The sequence below is a fragment of the Rhineura floridana genome, chromosome 1 (genome assembly GCF_030035675.1).
Source record: "Rhineura floridana isolate rRhiFlo1 chromosome 1, rRhiFlo1.hap2, whole genome shotgun sequence".
NCBI lineage: Eukaryota > Metazoa > Chordata > Lepidosauria > Squamata > Rhineuridae > Rhineura > Rhineura floridana.
In genome coordinates, this window is record NC_084480.1 from 238,916,475 (window position 1) to 238,931,197 (window position 14,723).

The 14,723-nt window shown below is 41.1% G+C and overlaps 1 protein-coding gene across 6 annotated transcripts in view; it reads right to left on the minus strand.

Annotated features, from left to right (window-relative positions):
* ANKRD12 (ankyrin repeat domain 12) overlaps window positions 1-14,723 on the minus strand; it is a 114,794-nt gene that overhangs the window by 11,603 nt on the left and 88,468 nt on the right. For all 6 annotated transcript variants that reach the window (XM_061595512.1, XM_061595481.1, XM_061595488.1 and 3 more), the window contains 2 exons: window positions 8,631-13,216; window positions 3,064-3,162 (listed from right to left, as the gene is read on the minus strand). In XM_061595512.1, the coding sequence (XP_061451496.1) occupies window positions 3,064-3,162; window positions 8,631-13,216 (4,685 nt within the window). The remainder of the gene's footprint in view (window positions 1-3,063; window positions 3,163-8,630; window positions 13,217-14,723) is intronic.

Consider the following 14,723-nt stretch of genomic DNA (forward strand, 5'->3'; position numbering starts at 1 on the left):
GAGCAAAGGTGCTCCAACTTCACCCATCTCCAGGCAATCACAGACAAGTGCCATGGAATGAGCACCTGTACAGTGCCAGTCATCTTAAACTTAAATTGCTGTTTAAATGAACAGAAGAGGAACAGAAGGCATGGAAGCCTGCCCTTTGAAAGAAGCATCTATATGTCTTTCAATTCTATTGAAAACATCCTCAAAACCATCCAGAAAGACTATCTGTCAAAACAAAAGGAGTAAAGTCAAATTAGCTTACATTTAAAGCTGTTTGGGGGGTTTTTTTGCGCCACTGAAATGCTTAAATGCAGGTAGGGATGCAAAATATCATCCCAGGACATACAGACCCATCAGTATAACCTTTAGCAAGTTACACAAATTGTACAGCAAAGTAAGCCTTACCACAGGGTAATTTATTTTCACAATTTTAATATGGGACTTTAAACTGTTGTAAGCAGCTCAGGGACCTGCTGGTAAAGGGCAGGAATTAACTGAACGACCACCACCTTCCAGGAGTTCCTTTAGGTAATAAACTAAAACCCTGCTAAGAACAGCAGCAATTATGCCACTGAAGTAGATAGGGTTGAAGCCTCATGTAACTTGAAAAGACATACTCATCTTAATTTATGTTCACTTATTTATTTATGTTTACCCAGCAGGGTAACAATAAGGTCATCCTCTAGGGATCCATTGGGTAAATCCAATTATTTACTCATTCAGTTATTAAGGACTGCAGCTGTTCAGATGAGCAAACTGGAACTTTGTGCTGCTACTCTTGGAAATACTTCCAAATAAAATACTGCACTGCATGCCCTAGTATAACCCTTACATTTTCATGAAGCTCATGAGGCAATTCAAATGTCTTTATTTCACTGTGGCTCTCTAGAGGAGCTATCAGGTTCTTCTACTTTTGCCCATGGAAATGGCCTGCTGACTGTTCAGGCCTTGAGCGAGAGAGAATCAGGTCTCTTAGAAGTAATGAACCTAATATTATAGCGCCTTCAATAAAAACAACTGAGGACTATACCATATCTCTGCCCAAGGGCCGATAACCCTGTCTGTTCTGAAAAGCAAAGGCTAAACAATTTCCACAGTACCAACTGCAGCTTTAGGATGGGGATGGGCGAGTTAAAACAGAGGATGGCTTGGGCTGTTTTGATAAGGCAGAGAGCCAGACAAGAAGAGGAACCACAGGCTGAGAGGTGAACCCCTCAAGTTCTTCATTTGAACACAGCGGAGAGTGAGAATATGCTGCCCATTTCTCTCAACCACAAGCAGTGTCCCCAAACAAATGCTGCTGCTCTCATGCAGTTTCTGAAGAGGAATTCCCCTCCCCCTAGGGATTAGAGGAGCCAAAATAACGCAACCGTCTGGTTGTTGTTTGCTTTGCAAATAGAACTGACTTCTTGATATACTTGGAAGACTGAAATTTGGATGCCTTGTGCTTGCTTACCTTGGGGCCTGAAGTGACCAAAGACTGTGAAGAAGACAGTGCTATCTAGCAGGACTGGTAATTAAAGGTGGTAGCTGGAGCTGGGTCACCCATGGTGCACACACACACTGTAGAGTGGTGTGGCACCCAGGTGTCACACACAGTAAAGGGGTGTGGGATACAAAATTTAACACACGCATAGGTAGCAGGGGTGCAGTGGAATAGAAGAGACCAGGGCACACACACATGGTAGAGGGGTGCGGGATCCAGATATCAACACATGCACTGGAAGGGGGTGCAGTGGAAGTCTGGGACCGAAGACGCACACACAGTGGTGGGGTGCAGTGAAGCCCAAAGCACAGGTCAACATTCTTTCCCAAATCCCCCCCCTTCTGTCCAAGTCAGAGGAAAGGAGAAATAACAGAAATACAGCTCAGATAAGCAGGAACACAGTAAAAAAGCGCAGGAAAAAATTAGGGCAGAGAAAAAGAGCAGGAAAAAATATGGGCAAACAAAATGGCAGATAGAGGAGAGGGGAAAAACCTAAAGCAAAGCAGCAGCTGAGGCCAAAAAGGGCAGGAAAGAGAAAGGCGCAGTAAACCGAAGCAGGGAGAAGGGAACCCAAGCTCCTAAGAAGCCGCAACCATGAGCTACAGTAGGGTCCATGCACCTACAGTACTACAAGACCACTGTTACGCATCGCTGCCGCCTCAGTAGAGGCCCAGATCCGCAGCCGCAAGCTCCAGGAGAAAAAACAGGATGAGCCAGGCTGCAGCCCAAGGCCCCCACAAGCTCAAAGGCTATGATGGAAGGCAGGAGTGCCCTGCCATGGGCTGAGGGGAGAGCCACTGCTGCAAGCTCTAGGAAATGAAGCAGACTAGTGAGGGGGAAAAGGGAACTGTAACAGAGTAACAACAAACCCTACAGAGGAGGAGGGAGAGAGAGGAACCAGAAGCAGAGCCTCAGGGATTGGGAACCACCGGGGCCGCAGCTGTAAGCCCCATAGAGGATGGAAGAAGAAACATTAGCAGAGCCCCACTATGGACAGGGGGAAGGCCCAGGCAGGATGATAAGTGGGAGAAACGGCCAGGGTAACCAACAAAAAACATATACTCCCATGCAACCCACACAACTCTTGCTTATACACAAACACAGTAAGACTTACTACAAGAGAAGGATTAGCAAAGCTAAAGCTGTAAAGAGCCGCCTTGGACAAAGGCAGGAATGAACTGGAGTGAGGACCAGAAGGAGCAGCTTTTCTTGACTCCTGTGCATTCCTGCCTTCAGATGCTAGGCAGCGCTACTACCCACCTGATAGCATGCTACCTGGCTGGGTTTTTTTCAAGGATTTGTGAAAAATTTTCCTACAAAAACTGCACAGAGCAGAGACAAGGAAAGCTTGACCCCAATGCTGAACAGAACTAGGACAGTCGGACTTGTTCTTTGGTCAATCCCTAGGCAAGAATTTTCAGTTTTGTATTTGCTTAAGTCTTAAGATGTAACTGTTTTTTCCCCTTCTCATCCTTTCCCTTTAAAACGATTAAACTTTTAAAAGAGTTGCTCATCTTTATTTTGTAGATCAACGAGTGTATAAATATAAATGAATATAACTATCAGCCAAGATTTTATGGCACTCTTACCCTTTCAATACTGTGCTGTAAACGAAGTTTCATCCTTACAACTTCTTGTTGTCTAAAGAGTTCTTTAAGCGGATCCGATAGTGAAGGAGGAGGTGTGATCTGTGGAAGAATTTATCATGATATATCATTTTCATATAGCACTGTATACGTGAGCAGGAACAAAAACATTTAACTGAAGGAAAAATCAATAGTGCTCTAAAAAGTCACTGAATTCAAACATTTGTATTGCAATCTTGTGAATGGTTTGTGTTCTTCTGCAACTTTTAAGGTACAGGAGCCTTGTCAAGATATGGACCTAGTAAGTCAAGCATTCTTGGTACTGTGGTCTATAGTAAGAATAACTAACATCATCCCTAACTATTGGTCATACTGGCTGGGGATGACGGGAGCTGAAGTCAAGCAACAGCTGAAGGGCCACAGGTTAGCCACCCCTGGCCTAGAGCTTTTCAAGTTCCTTTGTCTCTCAACTCTATTTTGGCAACCAAGAACTGGCTAGTTAGTTTAGGTCAAGATGTGAAATAATATTTGCTAACCAGGCCACAGTAAACAAGGAAAACATAGTTTAAAATAAATGATGGTTTAGTGTGCATGAGAATTTTGCTCCTCTTCCATTCTTGACTGTGCCGGTACAGAAGAGGAAACAAACCTTCTCGCTTGAAGGTTTATCACTTGTAGGTTCTTTGGAGAAAAAAAAGCATGACTCTGTGTTCGCATAACCAGCCAGACTCTGGCTTGTTTCCTCCCCCCACCGCATCCCATGCCGCCATTGTCTCCTTTTTTCAGCCACTCTAAGCTCCCTGCTCCAAAACCTCCCTTGGTTTTCAGACCTTTTCCTATGGAACTTTCCAGTTCTCAGTCTCCTCTGTTTTGCCCACATAAGAACATAAAAAGAGCCTGCTGGATCAGGCCAGTGGCCCATCTAGTCCAGCATCCTGTTCTCACAGTGGCCAACCAGGTGCCTAGGGGAAGCCCGCAAGCAGGACCCGAGTGCAACAACACTCTCCCCTCCTGAGGCTTCCGGCAACTGGTTTTCAGAAGCATGCTGCCTCTGACTAGGGTGGCAGAGCACAGCCATCATGGCTAGTAGCCATTGATAGCCCTGTCCTCCATGAATTTGTCTAATCTTCTTTTAAAGCCATCCAAGCTGGTGGCCATTACTGCATCTTGTGGGAGCAAATTCCATAGTTTAACTATGCGCTGAGTAAAGAAGTACTTCCTTTTGTCTGTCCTGAATCTTCCAACATTCAGCTTCTTTGAATGTCCACAAGTTCTAGTATTATGAGAGAGGGAGAAGAACTTTTCTCTATCCACTTTCTCAATGCCATGCATAATTTTATACACTTCTATCATGTCTCCTCTGACCCGCCTTTTCTCTAAACTAAAAAGCCCCAAATGCTGCAACCTTTCCTCATAAGGGAGTCGCTCCATCCCCTTGATCATTCTGGTTGCCCTCTTCTGAACCTTTTCCAACTCTAGAATATCCTTTTTGAGATGAGGCGACCAGAACTGTACACAGTATTCCAAATGCGGCCGCACCATAGATTTATACAACGGCATTATGATATCGGCTGTTTTATTTTCAATACCTTTCCTAATTATTGCTAGCATGGAATTTGCCTTTTTCACAGCTGCCGCACACTGGGTCGACATTTTCATCGTGCTGTCCACTACAACCCCGAGGTCTCTCTCCTGGTCGGTCACCGCCAGTTCAGACCCCATGAGTGTATATGTGAAATTAAGATTTTTTGCTCCAATATGCATAATTTTACACTTGTTTATATTGAATTGCATTTGCCATTTTTCTGCCCATTCACTCAGTTTGGAGAGGTCTTTTTGGAGCTCTTCGCAATCCCTTTTTGTTTTAACAACCCTGAACAATTTAGTGTCGTCAGCAAACTTGGCCACTTCACTGCTCACTCCTAATTCTAGGTCATTAATGAACAAGTTGAAAAGTACAGGTCCCAATACCGATCCTTGAGGGACTCCACTTTCTACAGCCCTCCATTGGGAGAACTGTCCGTTTATTCCTACTCTCTGCTTTCTGCTTCTTAACCAATTCCTTATCCACAAGAGGACCTCTCCTCTTATTCCATGACTGCTAAGCTTCCTCAGAAGCCTTTGGTGAGGTACCTTGTCAAACGCTTTTTGAAAGTCTAAGTACACTATGTCCACTGGATCACCTCTATATGCTTGTTGACACTCTCAAAGAATTCTAATAGGTTACTGAGACAGGACTTTCCCTTGCAGAAGCCATGCTGGCTCTGCTTCAGCAAGGCTTGTTCTTCTATGTGCTTGGTTAATCTAGCTTTAATAATACTTTCTACCAGTTTTCCAGGGACAGAAGTTAAGCTAACTGGCCTGTAATTTCCGGGATCCCCTCTGGATCCCTTTTTGAAGATTGGTGTTACATTTGCCACTTTCCAGTCCTCAGGCATGGAGGAGGACCTGAGGGACAAGTTACATATTTTAGTTAGCAGATCAGCAATTTCACCTTTGAGTTCTTTGAGAACTCTCGGGTGGATGCCATCCGGGCCCGGTGATTTGTCAGTTTTTATATTGTCCATTAAGCTTAGAACTTCCTCTCTCGTTACCACTATTTGTCTTAGTTCCTCAGAATCCCTTCCTGCAAATGTTAGTTCAGGTTCAGGGATCTGCCCTATATCTTCCACTGTGAAGACAGATGCAAAGAATTCATTTAGCTTCTCTGCAATCTCCTTATCGTTCTTTAGTACACCTTTGACTCCCTTATCATCCAAGGGTCCAATTGTCTCCCTAGATGGTCTCCTGCTTTGAATGTATTTATAGAATTTGTTGTTGTTGGTTTTTATGTTCTTAGCAATGTGCTCCTCAAATTCTTTTTTAGCATCCCTTATTGTCTTCTTGCATTTCTTTTGCCAGAGTTTGTGTTCTTTTTTATTTTCTTCATTCGGACAAGACTTCCATTTTCTGAAGGAAGACTTTTTGCCTCTAAGAGCTTCCTTGACTTTGCTTGTTAACCATGCTGGCATCTTCTTGGCCCTGGCGGTACCTTTTCTGATCTGCGGTATGCACTCCAGTTGAGCTTCTAATATAGTGTTTTTAAACAACTTCCAAGCATTTTCGAGTGATGTGACCCTCTGGACTTTGTTTTTCAGCTTTCTTTTTACCAATCCCCTCATTTTTGTGAAGTTTCCTCTTTTGAAGTCAAATGTGACCGTGTTGGATTTTCTTGGCAATTGGCCAGTTACATGTATGTTTAATTTAATAGCACTGTGGTCACTGCTCCCAATCGGTTCAACAACACTTACATCTCGCACCAGGTCCCGGTCCCCACTGAGGATTAAGTCCAGGGTTGCCGTCCCTCTTGTCGGTTCCATGACCAACTGATCTAGGGAATAGTCATTTAGAATATCTAGAAACTTTGCTTCTTTGTCATGACTGGAACACATATGCAGCCAGTCTATGTCCGGGTAGTTGAAGTCACCCATTACTACCACATTTCCTAGTTTGGATGCTTCCTCAATTTCATATCTCATCTCAAGGTCTCCCTGAGCATTTTGATCAGGGGGACGATAGATCGTTCCCAGTATTAAGTCCCTCCTGGGGCACGGTATCACCACCCACAACGATTCTGTGGAGGAGTCTGCCTCTTTTGGGGTTTCGAGCTTGCTGGATTCAATGCCTTCTTTCACATAGCTTCTTCTATGTCTAAGGCCTGTGAGGGCTTTTAGTTATACACAAACTAATCCATCACAGAAGATTGTTCTGAACATTGAACTTTCTGTGTTGTAGTTGCATGTTCCTAGCAGTCAGAATTTCATGAACATTCCAAGACATGATGATGGCTTAACACATTACAACACAGCTATTTTGCATTATAAATTGGGTGGTTAGTTTTTCTACTCTGTTTTCATACAGAAGTTGATGAGCAGGAAGTCCAAGGCTTCCCACAGGCTTTTTCTAGTAATTCTTAACTATGGTTTGGCATTATATGCGACTTCATAACAGTCTGTGCTAAAGAATAAGGAATATTTCCCACTGTTGTAACATTAGCTGTTCCCCCTTTCCTGGTCTCCTGCTTCCTAATGCATTGTAACAAATATCATTCCTTACTCCCTACCAATAAATGCTTTTAGTTATAACCCTTCTATTTCATTTCTATTATTGTTTATTGTTATAAAAATTCTTAATACATTACTGATTCCTGTGAGAGAACTGCCTATTCCCCGCTTGCAGCAAACCACTGGTATGAGATGGTGAGCCTAATCCTCTCTTCATTCAGGGCTCTAAAAGAAGGAAGCAGCACAGCCCCTTCCCATCTCAGACATATAACTGCAGGGTAATTTCTTAACATTCTTCAGCCTGAGCGGAAACTACTACGGTAGAAAGCAGATAGGAGTAAATCTGTGGCTGAATCAACATTGAGTTCACTAGTACGCACATCTGTCTCTTCAATGGCATTATTTGTCTCCTCCTAAAAATGGATTGGGCCAACGCGTCCTTCTAGCAACTTTCCAATTGCATAAGCAATGGAACTAAAAAGATAAGGCAATGTAAAGTCATGTTATAAATTTTTTCAAAAGCAAACTATGGGCTCATCTACATGGCAATTTAGTGTGTGTCTGGTGCTACTTGCATTTCCTGTAATTTGCATGGTTCACATGATGTTGCAGGCAAGGAGGAGCTGTAGCGCAGTTTCCCTTTTTAAATCCGTATTAACCCAATCCAATTATAATGCGAAAAGGAAAGGAAAAACCGTCTCAGCTGCGCAGCGCTCCTCCTTGTAGGCGCTTTGCTTTGATGTTTTTTTAGTGGGCAGGTTCTCTTTTAATGCCTCATTGCTTGCTCCCTCTCTCTCTGCCTCCCACAAAAGCTGCCGCAGCTGCTGTCTACTTCGCCTTTTCACTCACTCCCCCTCTCCGTCTAGGCTGGGACATTGGAGAAGGGGGGTTGTCAGTTTCATTTTTTCTTGCCAATTTCACACCCACCTGCTCTCCGCCTTCATCCTTGAACCGGAGGGAGTAAACATACAAAATTAGAGGGCAGATCCACAAGGAAACAGCAACACTGATCCTTCACAGAGGAATGCCTACTAGTGTGAATGGAAAACAGTGGATTTGAAGCTACCAAGCGTGGACCTTGCAAATCTATCACAACAGTAAAAGCAGTGTCTTTAGTACAAAGGTATGCTCCCGTGTGGATAAGCCCTGAGTTACTTGTGTTGTGTGTTATCTTCTTGGTCCTTTTCTGCATTATCAGTTTGTTGCACAACGCACATTCACGCACGTTTCGCATTTTTAACAAATGTGAAACAAACAAGGCAGAAAATAGCAGCAGTCCTTCAGCAAGACTATCCCTTTTCAACTTTATGCAGAAAGTAGATTATACTGTTGTTATGGTGGGGCAGGGAGGAGCATGTACAACTATCAAGCAAAAAGTAACACATGGTTGTGGCATGTTCTTACTATGCAGTATACTAAGACAATTATCTACTTCCATTAGCTTATACTGGAATGAATTGAACTGTTTAGGGGATTGCTGAGAGCATATAATTCATTCTATCTTAACTATTATATCTAGTTACTTACAGTTGGAATGCATATCTTGCTCAAGGGGTTGCCATCTAAGAGGTATGATCCATTAAAGGTCACATATTCATCATAATACTGAGGTGCTTGAGGAATAACACTACATAGTAATTTGCGTCTTTCTTCTATTTTCTTTCTTATGTGCAAATATTCAAAGTATGGATTTGCTCTCTCTGAACTGTATGGCTGGATCTCTTCTAGTTTTAAAGAGTCTACAATAGCTGCCAGAGACTGATGCGTTTTTTCTTTAGCTTGTATTAATGAGGGATTCACTTGAACAGGCTGAGGAACACGTGACAGCTTTCTTTTACGGGGATGATGGGCCTGAGCATCATCTTCCTCAGTTAATCTTATCCTTCCTTTTATAGAGGAAGATGATTCAGAATCTCTTTCTGATATCTGGGGACAACCAGTAAGATTTTGCTTACTTTGACTAGCAAGCATATTTGCTCTGTTTCTCGTAATTCTTTGAGGAATTTCATACTGTTCTGCTTTATGGTCTTCTATTACTTCTTCCAATTCTGACTTTACACTTGCACTGTATTTATGCATCTCATTACCAGTTAATTGCGAATGGCTTTCCAAGCAAGGTGAAAGGCACTGTTGCAAGTTTTCTTCCATTGAACTGTTTTCTGTGCTGTTTATATTAAAAAGTTTTCTGTTATAATCATTTGTAATTCCTTTCAGTGCTCTGGCATTTAGATCCTGTAGATCAATGTCATTTTTATTACTTGCCATGTGGGATGAATAGAGGTAATCAGAATGAACTTTTTCACCTGCAATCTGAATATCAATCACATTGCTATCTAGTTCGTCAGCTTGCGATGTCTTATAAATGAGCTTACTGACTACAGAACTTGCATTAGGGTGTAAACAAGAATCATTTGCAGTAAATTCCTTTTCAAAATGTTGTGAAATGTCCTTAGTGAAGCTTTCAGGATACACAGTGATAAGCACATCTGACTTTTTATTGTTTGATGGGAAGAAAGTTTTTTCCATCTTCTTTTTACTGTTTGTATCTACATCTAAGACTGAATTGGTAGTTTGAATGGCACTTTGTTGGTGTTTAATCATCAGAGACTCTTGGCTGCTAATATCTGCTACAGCATGCTTCGACATACAGATTGTATCTGTGACTGGCTGAATCCGAGATGGGCAAGACGACAAGAGGGAGAAAGCTGCGGATTCCTGTGATATGAAATTTGCTATGTTTTCAGCATGATGAAGAAAAGGATCAGCATTTTTCTGATCTTTCAATATTTTATTTTCAGAATTGTGTATGGTTGGGACAGTTGATGCATCTTGCTCAAAGCCAGCATAATTTGAACAGTTGCACTCACTGTTTAATGAGTTAAATCTATCCAAAGGTACATCCCATGGTTTACTTGATGGAGTCATATTATTCTGGCTACACTGTTCTAAAGCTGTATGACTTTCTCCTGATGGGCTTGTCAGAGTAGCATTTTTAATGGCATCTGATGCAATATGCCTGTTGCCAGTAGATCTAGTTGGGGATGACGCAGAACTGGAATGCATGTTTGACATACTATTTTGGGAATCCTTCTCCAGCAAATTGCAGCATAGTGATTCATGTTTGGGAGAAGAACTCTGACTCTGAACTGAGAACAAAGCACTGTGATTATTTTCTTCGGACCCTCGAGACTGTTTTGTATTTTCATAAACAGCTGGCATACTGCATCTTCGTACTTCTACAACAGGCCTGCAGTCATTTATAACAAGTTTAACATCTTCAACAGATGCTGATCTTACATAAGCTGGTGGAAATCTGTTTGAAAAAGGTGCTTTACTGCGCTCTGGCAACTCTGATAAACTATCAGTGTCGTGATGAGCAGGTGATTTGGCACTAGGTAAAAATGGTGAATGTGAAAGAGACATCTGAGAATCGGATCCTTCAAGCATGAAGTCTGAATCATATTCAGTTATGGGTCTAGGAGGAGTCACTGTTGCATGGCAAGAATCCTCTGAGCTAGCAACTGAAATCATGGACACTGATCTGGATGTTAGTCCTGTCTTTTCACCTTCTGATCTGGGAGACCTACTTAAGCTATTGTCCAGTAGCGATGGTTTTCCACCAGCTACTAAATTCTTTAAGTCAACAGATTGTGACCTACCACTTGTAGCATCTTTCAGATGTTTATCCTTCACACAAGCATCTGACAACTCTGAGCTTTTCGAACGAATCAGCTCTTTGTTTTTTGATTCTGCAAGTGATTGTTTTGTTTTGTCCTTATCTTTTATTTTGTTAAGTTCTGAACAGGATCGATTCTTTAATCTTTCTTTTTCTTTCTGTTTTATTTTTTCTTTGTGTTTTCTATGCCATTGTTCAATTTCCAAATCTTTAAGGCTGAGCATTCTTTCAAAGCTTGTCTGCATCAAATCATCATTTAATAATCTCTTTTCTTTAGGCCGAGTGTCTTTAGGTGCTGGTGATAATTTCGACTTAAGCTTTTCAGTTTCTGGTTTCAGCTTAAGTACATTATTTTGCTGCATTTTATCTTTTTGTTTGTCACGTTCTTTATATCTATCTATATCTTTATCTTTTTTATCTTTCTCTCTGCCATCCGGAGTTTTCAGTAATTCATCTTTTGGTTTCTCTTTCAAGGACAATGTTTTTTCAGTATTAAATTTCTTCTCTTCTGGCACATGCTTTATATTTGCAACTACTGAACTATCCCTAGGTTTTTCTTTTTTCTCAGCTTCCTTTTCTTTGTTTTTGCCTTTTTCCACTTTTGAATATTCACCTTCCTTTTCAGAAACCTTGGGTTTTTTCTCAGTACCAGGCTTTTCTTTGCATTCGGACAAGTGTCGATCATTTTTGTCTTTGTCATGCTTTTTGTCAAGTTTTTCTTTTATTTTTTCTCTGTCATCAAGCTTTTTAATAGTATTGATGCTTTTTAATTTGTCACTTTCTTTATGAGATTTTTCTGTTTGCTGAAAACATGACTTTTCTTTTGTCTTTTCTATGTTTTCAGTGGGGTCTGATCTTTCTTTTTCTGACTTGTGCTCACATTTTATTTTTTTCTCTCTGTCTAAATGTTTTCTTTCTACCTTTTCAGTAGCTGAATTCCGCTTCTCTAGCTTTTCTCTAGGTTCTTTTGCGGGTTTTTCCTGTTTGTCAAGGTCTGTTTCCTTCTCTACCAAAGATACATTTGTAGCTATATCCTTAACACCTAAACAAAACAATTCTGTTTCTTTATCAATGAACACAATTTCTTTTTCTTCCTTTATATCTTTTTTTTCCTCCTTGTCATTTTCTTTTTTTTTATCCCTTTCTTTCTCCTCTCTAACATTTCTATCTTTTTGAAAGCTTTTCTCTTTCACATATTTGTCTTCTTTCATCAACACTTTTTCCAGCTTAGCTTTTCTCTCAGAAGTTTGAGATTCATGGTCCAAACTTGACATATCTTCTGCCTCATCACTTTTAAAAAAGTTCTCTTTCCAAAATTCTCTGTCAAACTCAATATTCCTTTGGGCCTCCTTAGAACTCTCTCTATGCTTGTTTTTTTCCTTTTCACCATCCTGCTCTTTTTTGTGCTTATCCTTTTCTCTCTCTTTATGTTTCAGTTTATGCTTCTTAAATGTTTTCCCCTCCTTATCAACCTTTTTCATCATGCATTCAGAGCTTTCAAAGGATGGGCTATTATGTTCTTCCTTAAATTTAGGACTGGATTTTTCACTAAACTCAGAAGTAAACTCTTTCTGATGTTTACCTTTTTCTTTGTGCTTGTAGGATTTGCCACTGGAGCTTTCTAGTAGAAACTCAGAGTCTGTATTGTGATCATATTGGACTAATTCAGATTGTGATGTTACTTCAGACCCTCCTGGGGATAAACATGCTTTAACATTTTCTTGTTTAAGGGGTGCTGATTGCTTTTCAATTAATCCACATGGATGCTTAGGGGATCTGCCTGCAGTAATATGGAGTAAGGACAAAGAAGAATCCTCTTTTGAGTTAAAAGATTTTCGAAAATTCTCTTCTTCTCTGCTTTTGTCCAAAGATTCTACTACAGAAGGACTCAAGTTTAGCGCTCTGGAGTTTTCTTTTTCAAGTTTTAGTTGTTGGTTCTCTTTATTTTTGCTTTGATTTTTTAGTTTTCTTTTAACTTTTCCTTTTTGTTTATATTCATTGAAAGCACATTCTTTTTTAATCTTTGCATCTGAATTTGAAGTTTCTGTGACAGAACATGGAGAAGAGATTGTCTTTTTGTCCTGAAGAATGTCTTCATCTGAACTTTCAGAACTTGAATATAAGACCCTAGATGGCTTCTGTTTTTTATTTTTAAATGACTTTGGAAATGTTACCTTTTCCTGTTTAAGAAATAAGTTATTCTGTTCTATTTCAGTTTCATCCTCTTTTCTCAAATCTTTCCTGGGTATATGTCTGTCATCAATCATTTTCTTAACTTCTTCTTCTTCATCTTTAAATTCATATTCATCAAGAGCACATGAAAGTGATGCCTTGTTAGGAATGTGCTTGCTGTCATTCACTACCGATTCTTTCTCTGTCTCAGAATCCATATTCCCATCTGTGCTGGAAGGATTTATGGATGGTGTCTCTTCAAGATCTAGAATAAAAAATGAAAAAAATTACTCATGTATTCATTTCTTTACTATTCATGACAGCCATGGGGATAATCATGCTTAGATCTTGCCTATTTCTAGGCATATGCTTTTGGTTTTCATTAGCTCAAACTACTGTGGGCCAAAGTAGGTGAAATATACATCAGATATAGACCTCATGGGAAAAAGCCAAGAATTGTTATTATGAAAAGTACACGGTACTCAGGAACATACTCAAAATCTTTGTAAGGAAATTTGCTGGACTACTCAGAGTCTGATATTACAAAGATGCTATATAATTACAGTTTAATTGTAGCAGGGAAAAAGTGGGTTGTATTATTTATTTATTTATTTAATTTAATTTATATACCACCCTAAGCCCAAGGGCTCTCTGGGCGGTGTACATAAAATAAAGCAATCAGGAATATATAAATACAATAAAACAATAGAATCAAACCAACAAAGGTAAACAAAAATAATCAAACAGTAGCAAAATACAACAATACATATAATAATACGCATTAAAATGCCTGGGAATATAAAAAGGTTTTCACCTGGCGCCGAAAAGATAGCAGCGTCGGCGCCAGGCGCACCTCATCGGGGAGACCATTCCATAGTTCGGGAGCCACAACCAAAAAGGCCCTATTTCTAGTCACCACCCTCCGAGCTTCTCGATGGGATGGTACTCGGAGGAGGGCCTTAGATGTTGAGCGCAGTGTACGGGTAGTTTCATATTGGGAGAGGCGCTCCACCAGGTATTGCGGTCCCATGCCGTGTAAGGCTTTATAGGTCAAAACCAGCACTTTGAATTTAGCCCGGAAACAAATAGGAAGCCAGTGCAGACGAGCCAGAACGGGTGTAATATGAGCGCGTCTTGTCCGCGTCAACAATCTGGCCGCTGCATTCTGGACTAACTGTAGTTTCCGAACTGTCTTCAAGGGCAGCCCAACGTAGAGCGCATTGCAGTAGTCCAATCTAGAAGTTACCAGAGCATGAACGACTGAGGCGAGGTCGTCACTGTCCAGATAGGGACATAGCTGGGCTACCAATCGGAGATGGTAGAAAGCATTCCCTGCCACTGAGGCTACCTGAGCCTCAAGAGACAAGGAAGAGTCGATAAGAACTCCCAAGCTACGAACCTGTTCTTTCAAGGGGAGTGTAACCCCGTCCAGAACAGGGTGAACATCCACGATCTGGGCAGAGAAGGCACTCACTAACAGCGTCTCGGTCTTGTCTGGATTAAGCTTCAGTCTGTTAGCTCCCATCCAATCCATTATCGCGGCCAGGCAACGGTTTAGTACGTTAACAGCCTCACCTGAGGAAGATGAAAAGGAGAAATAGAGTTGCGTGTCATCAGCGTACTGGTGACAACGCACTCCAAAACTCCTGATGACTGCACCCAGCGGCTTCATATAGATGTTGAAAAGCATGGGGGACAGTACCGATCCCTGTGGAACTCCACAATGGAGAGTCCAGGGTATCGAGCAGTGTTCCCCAAGCACTACCTTCTGT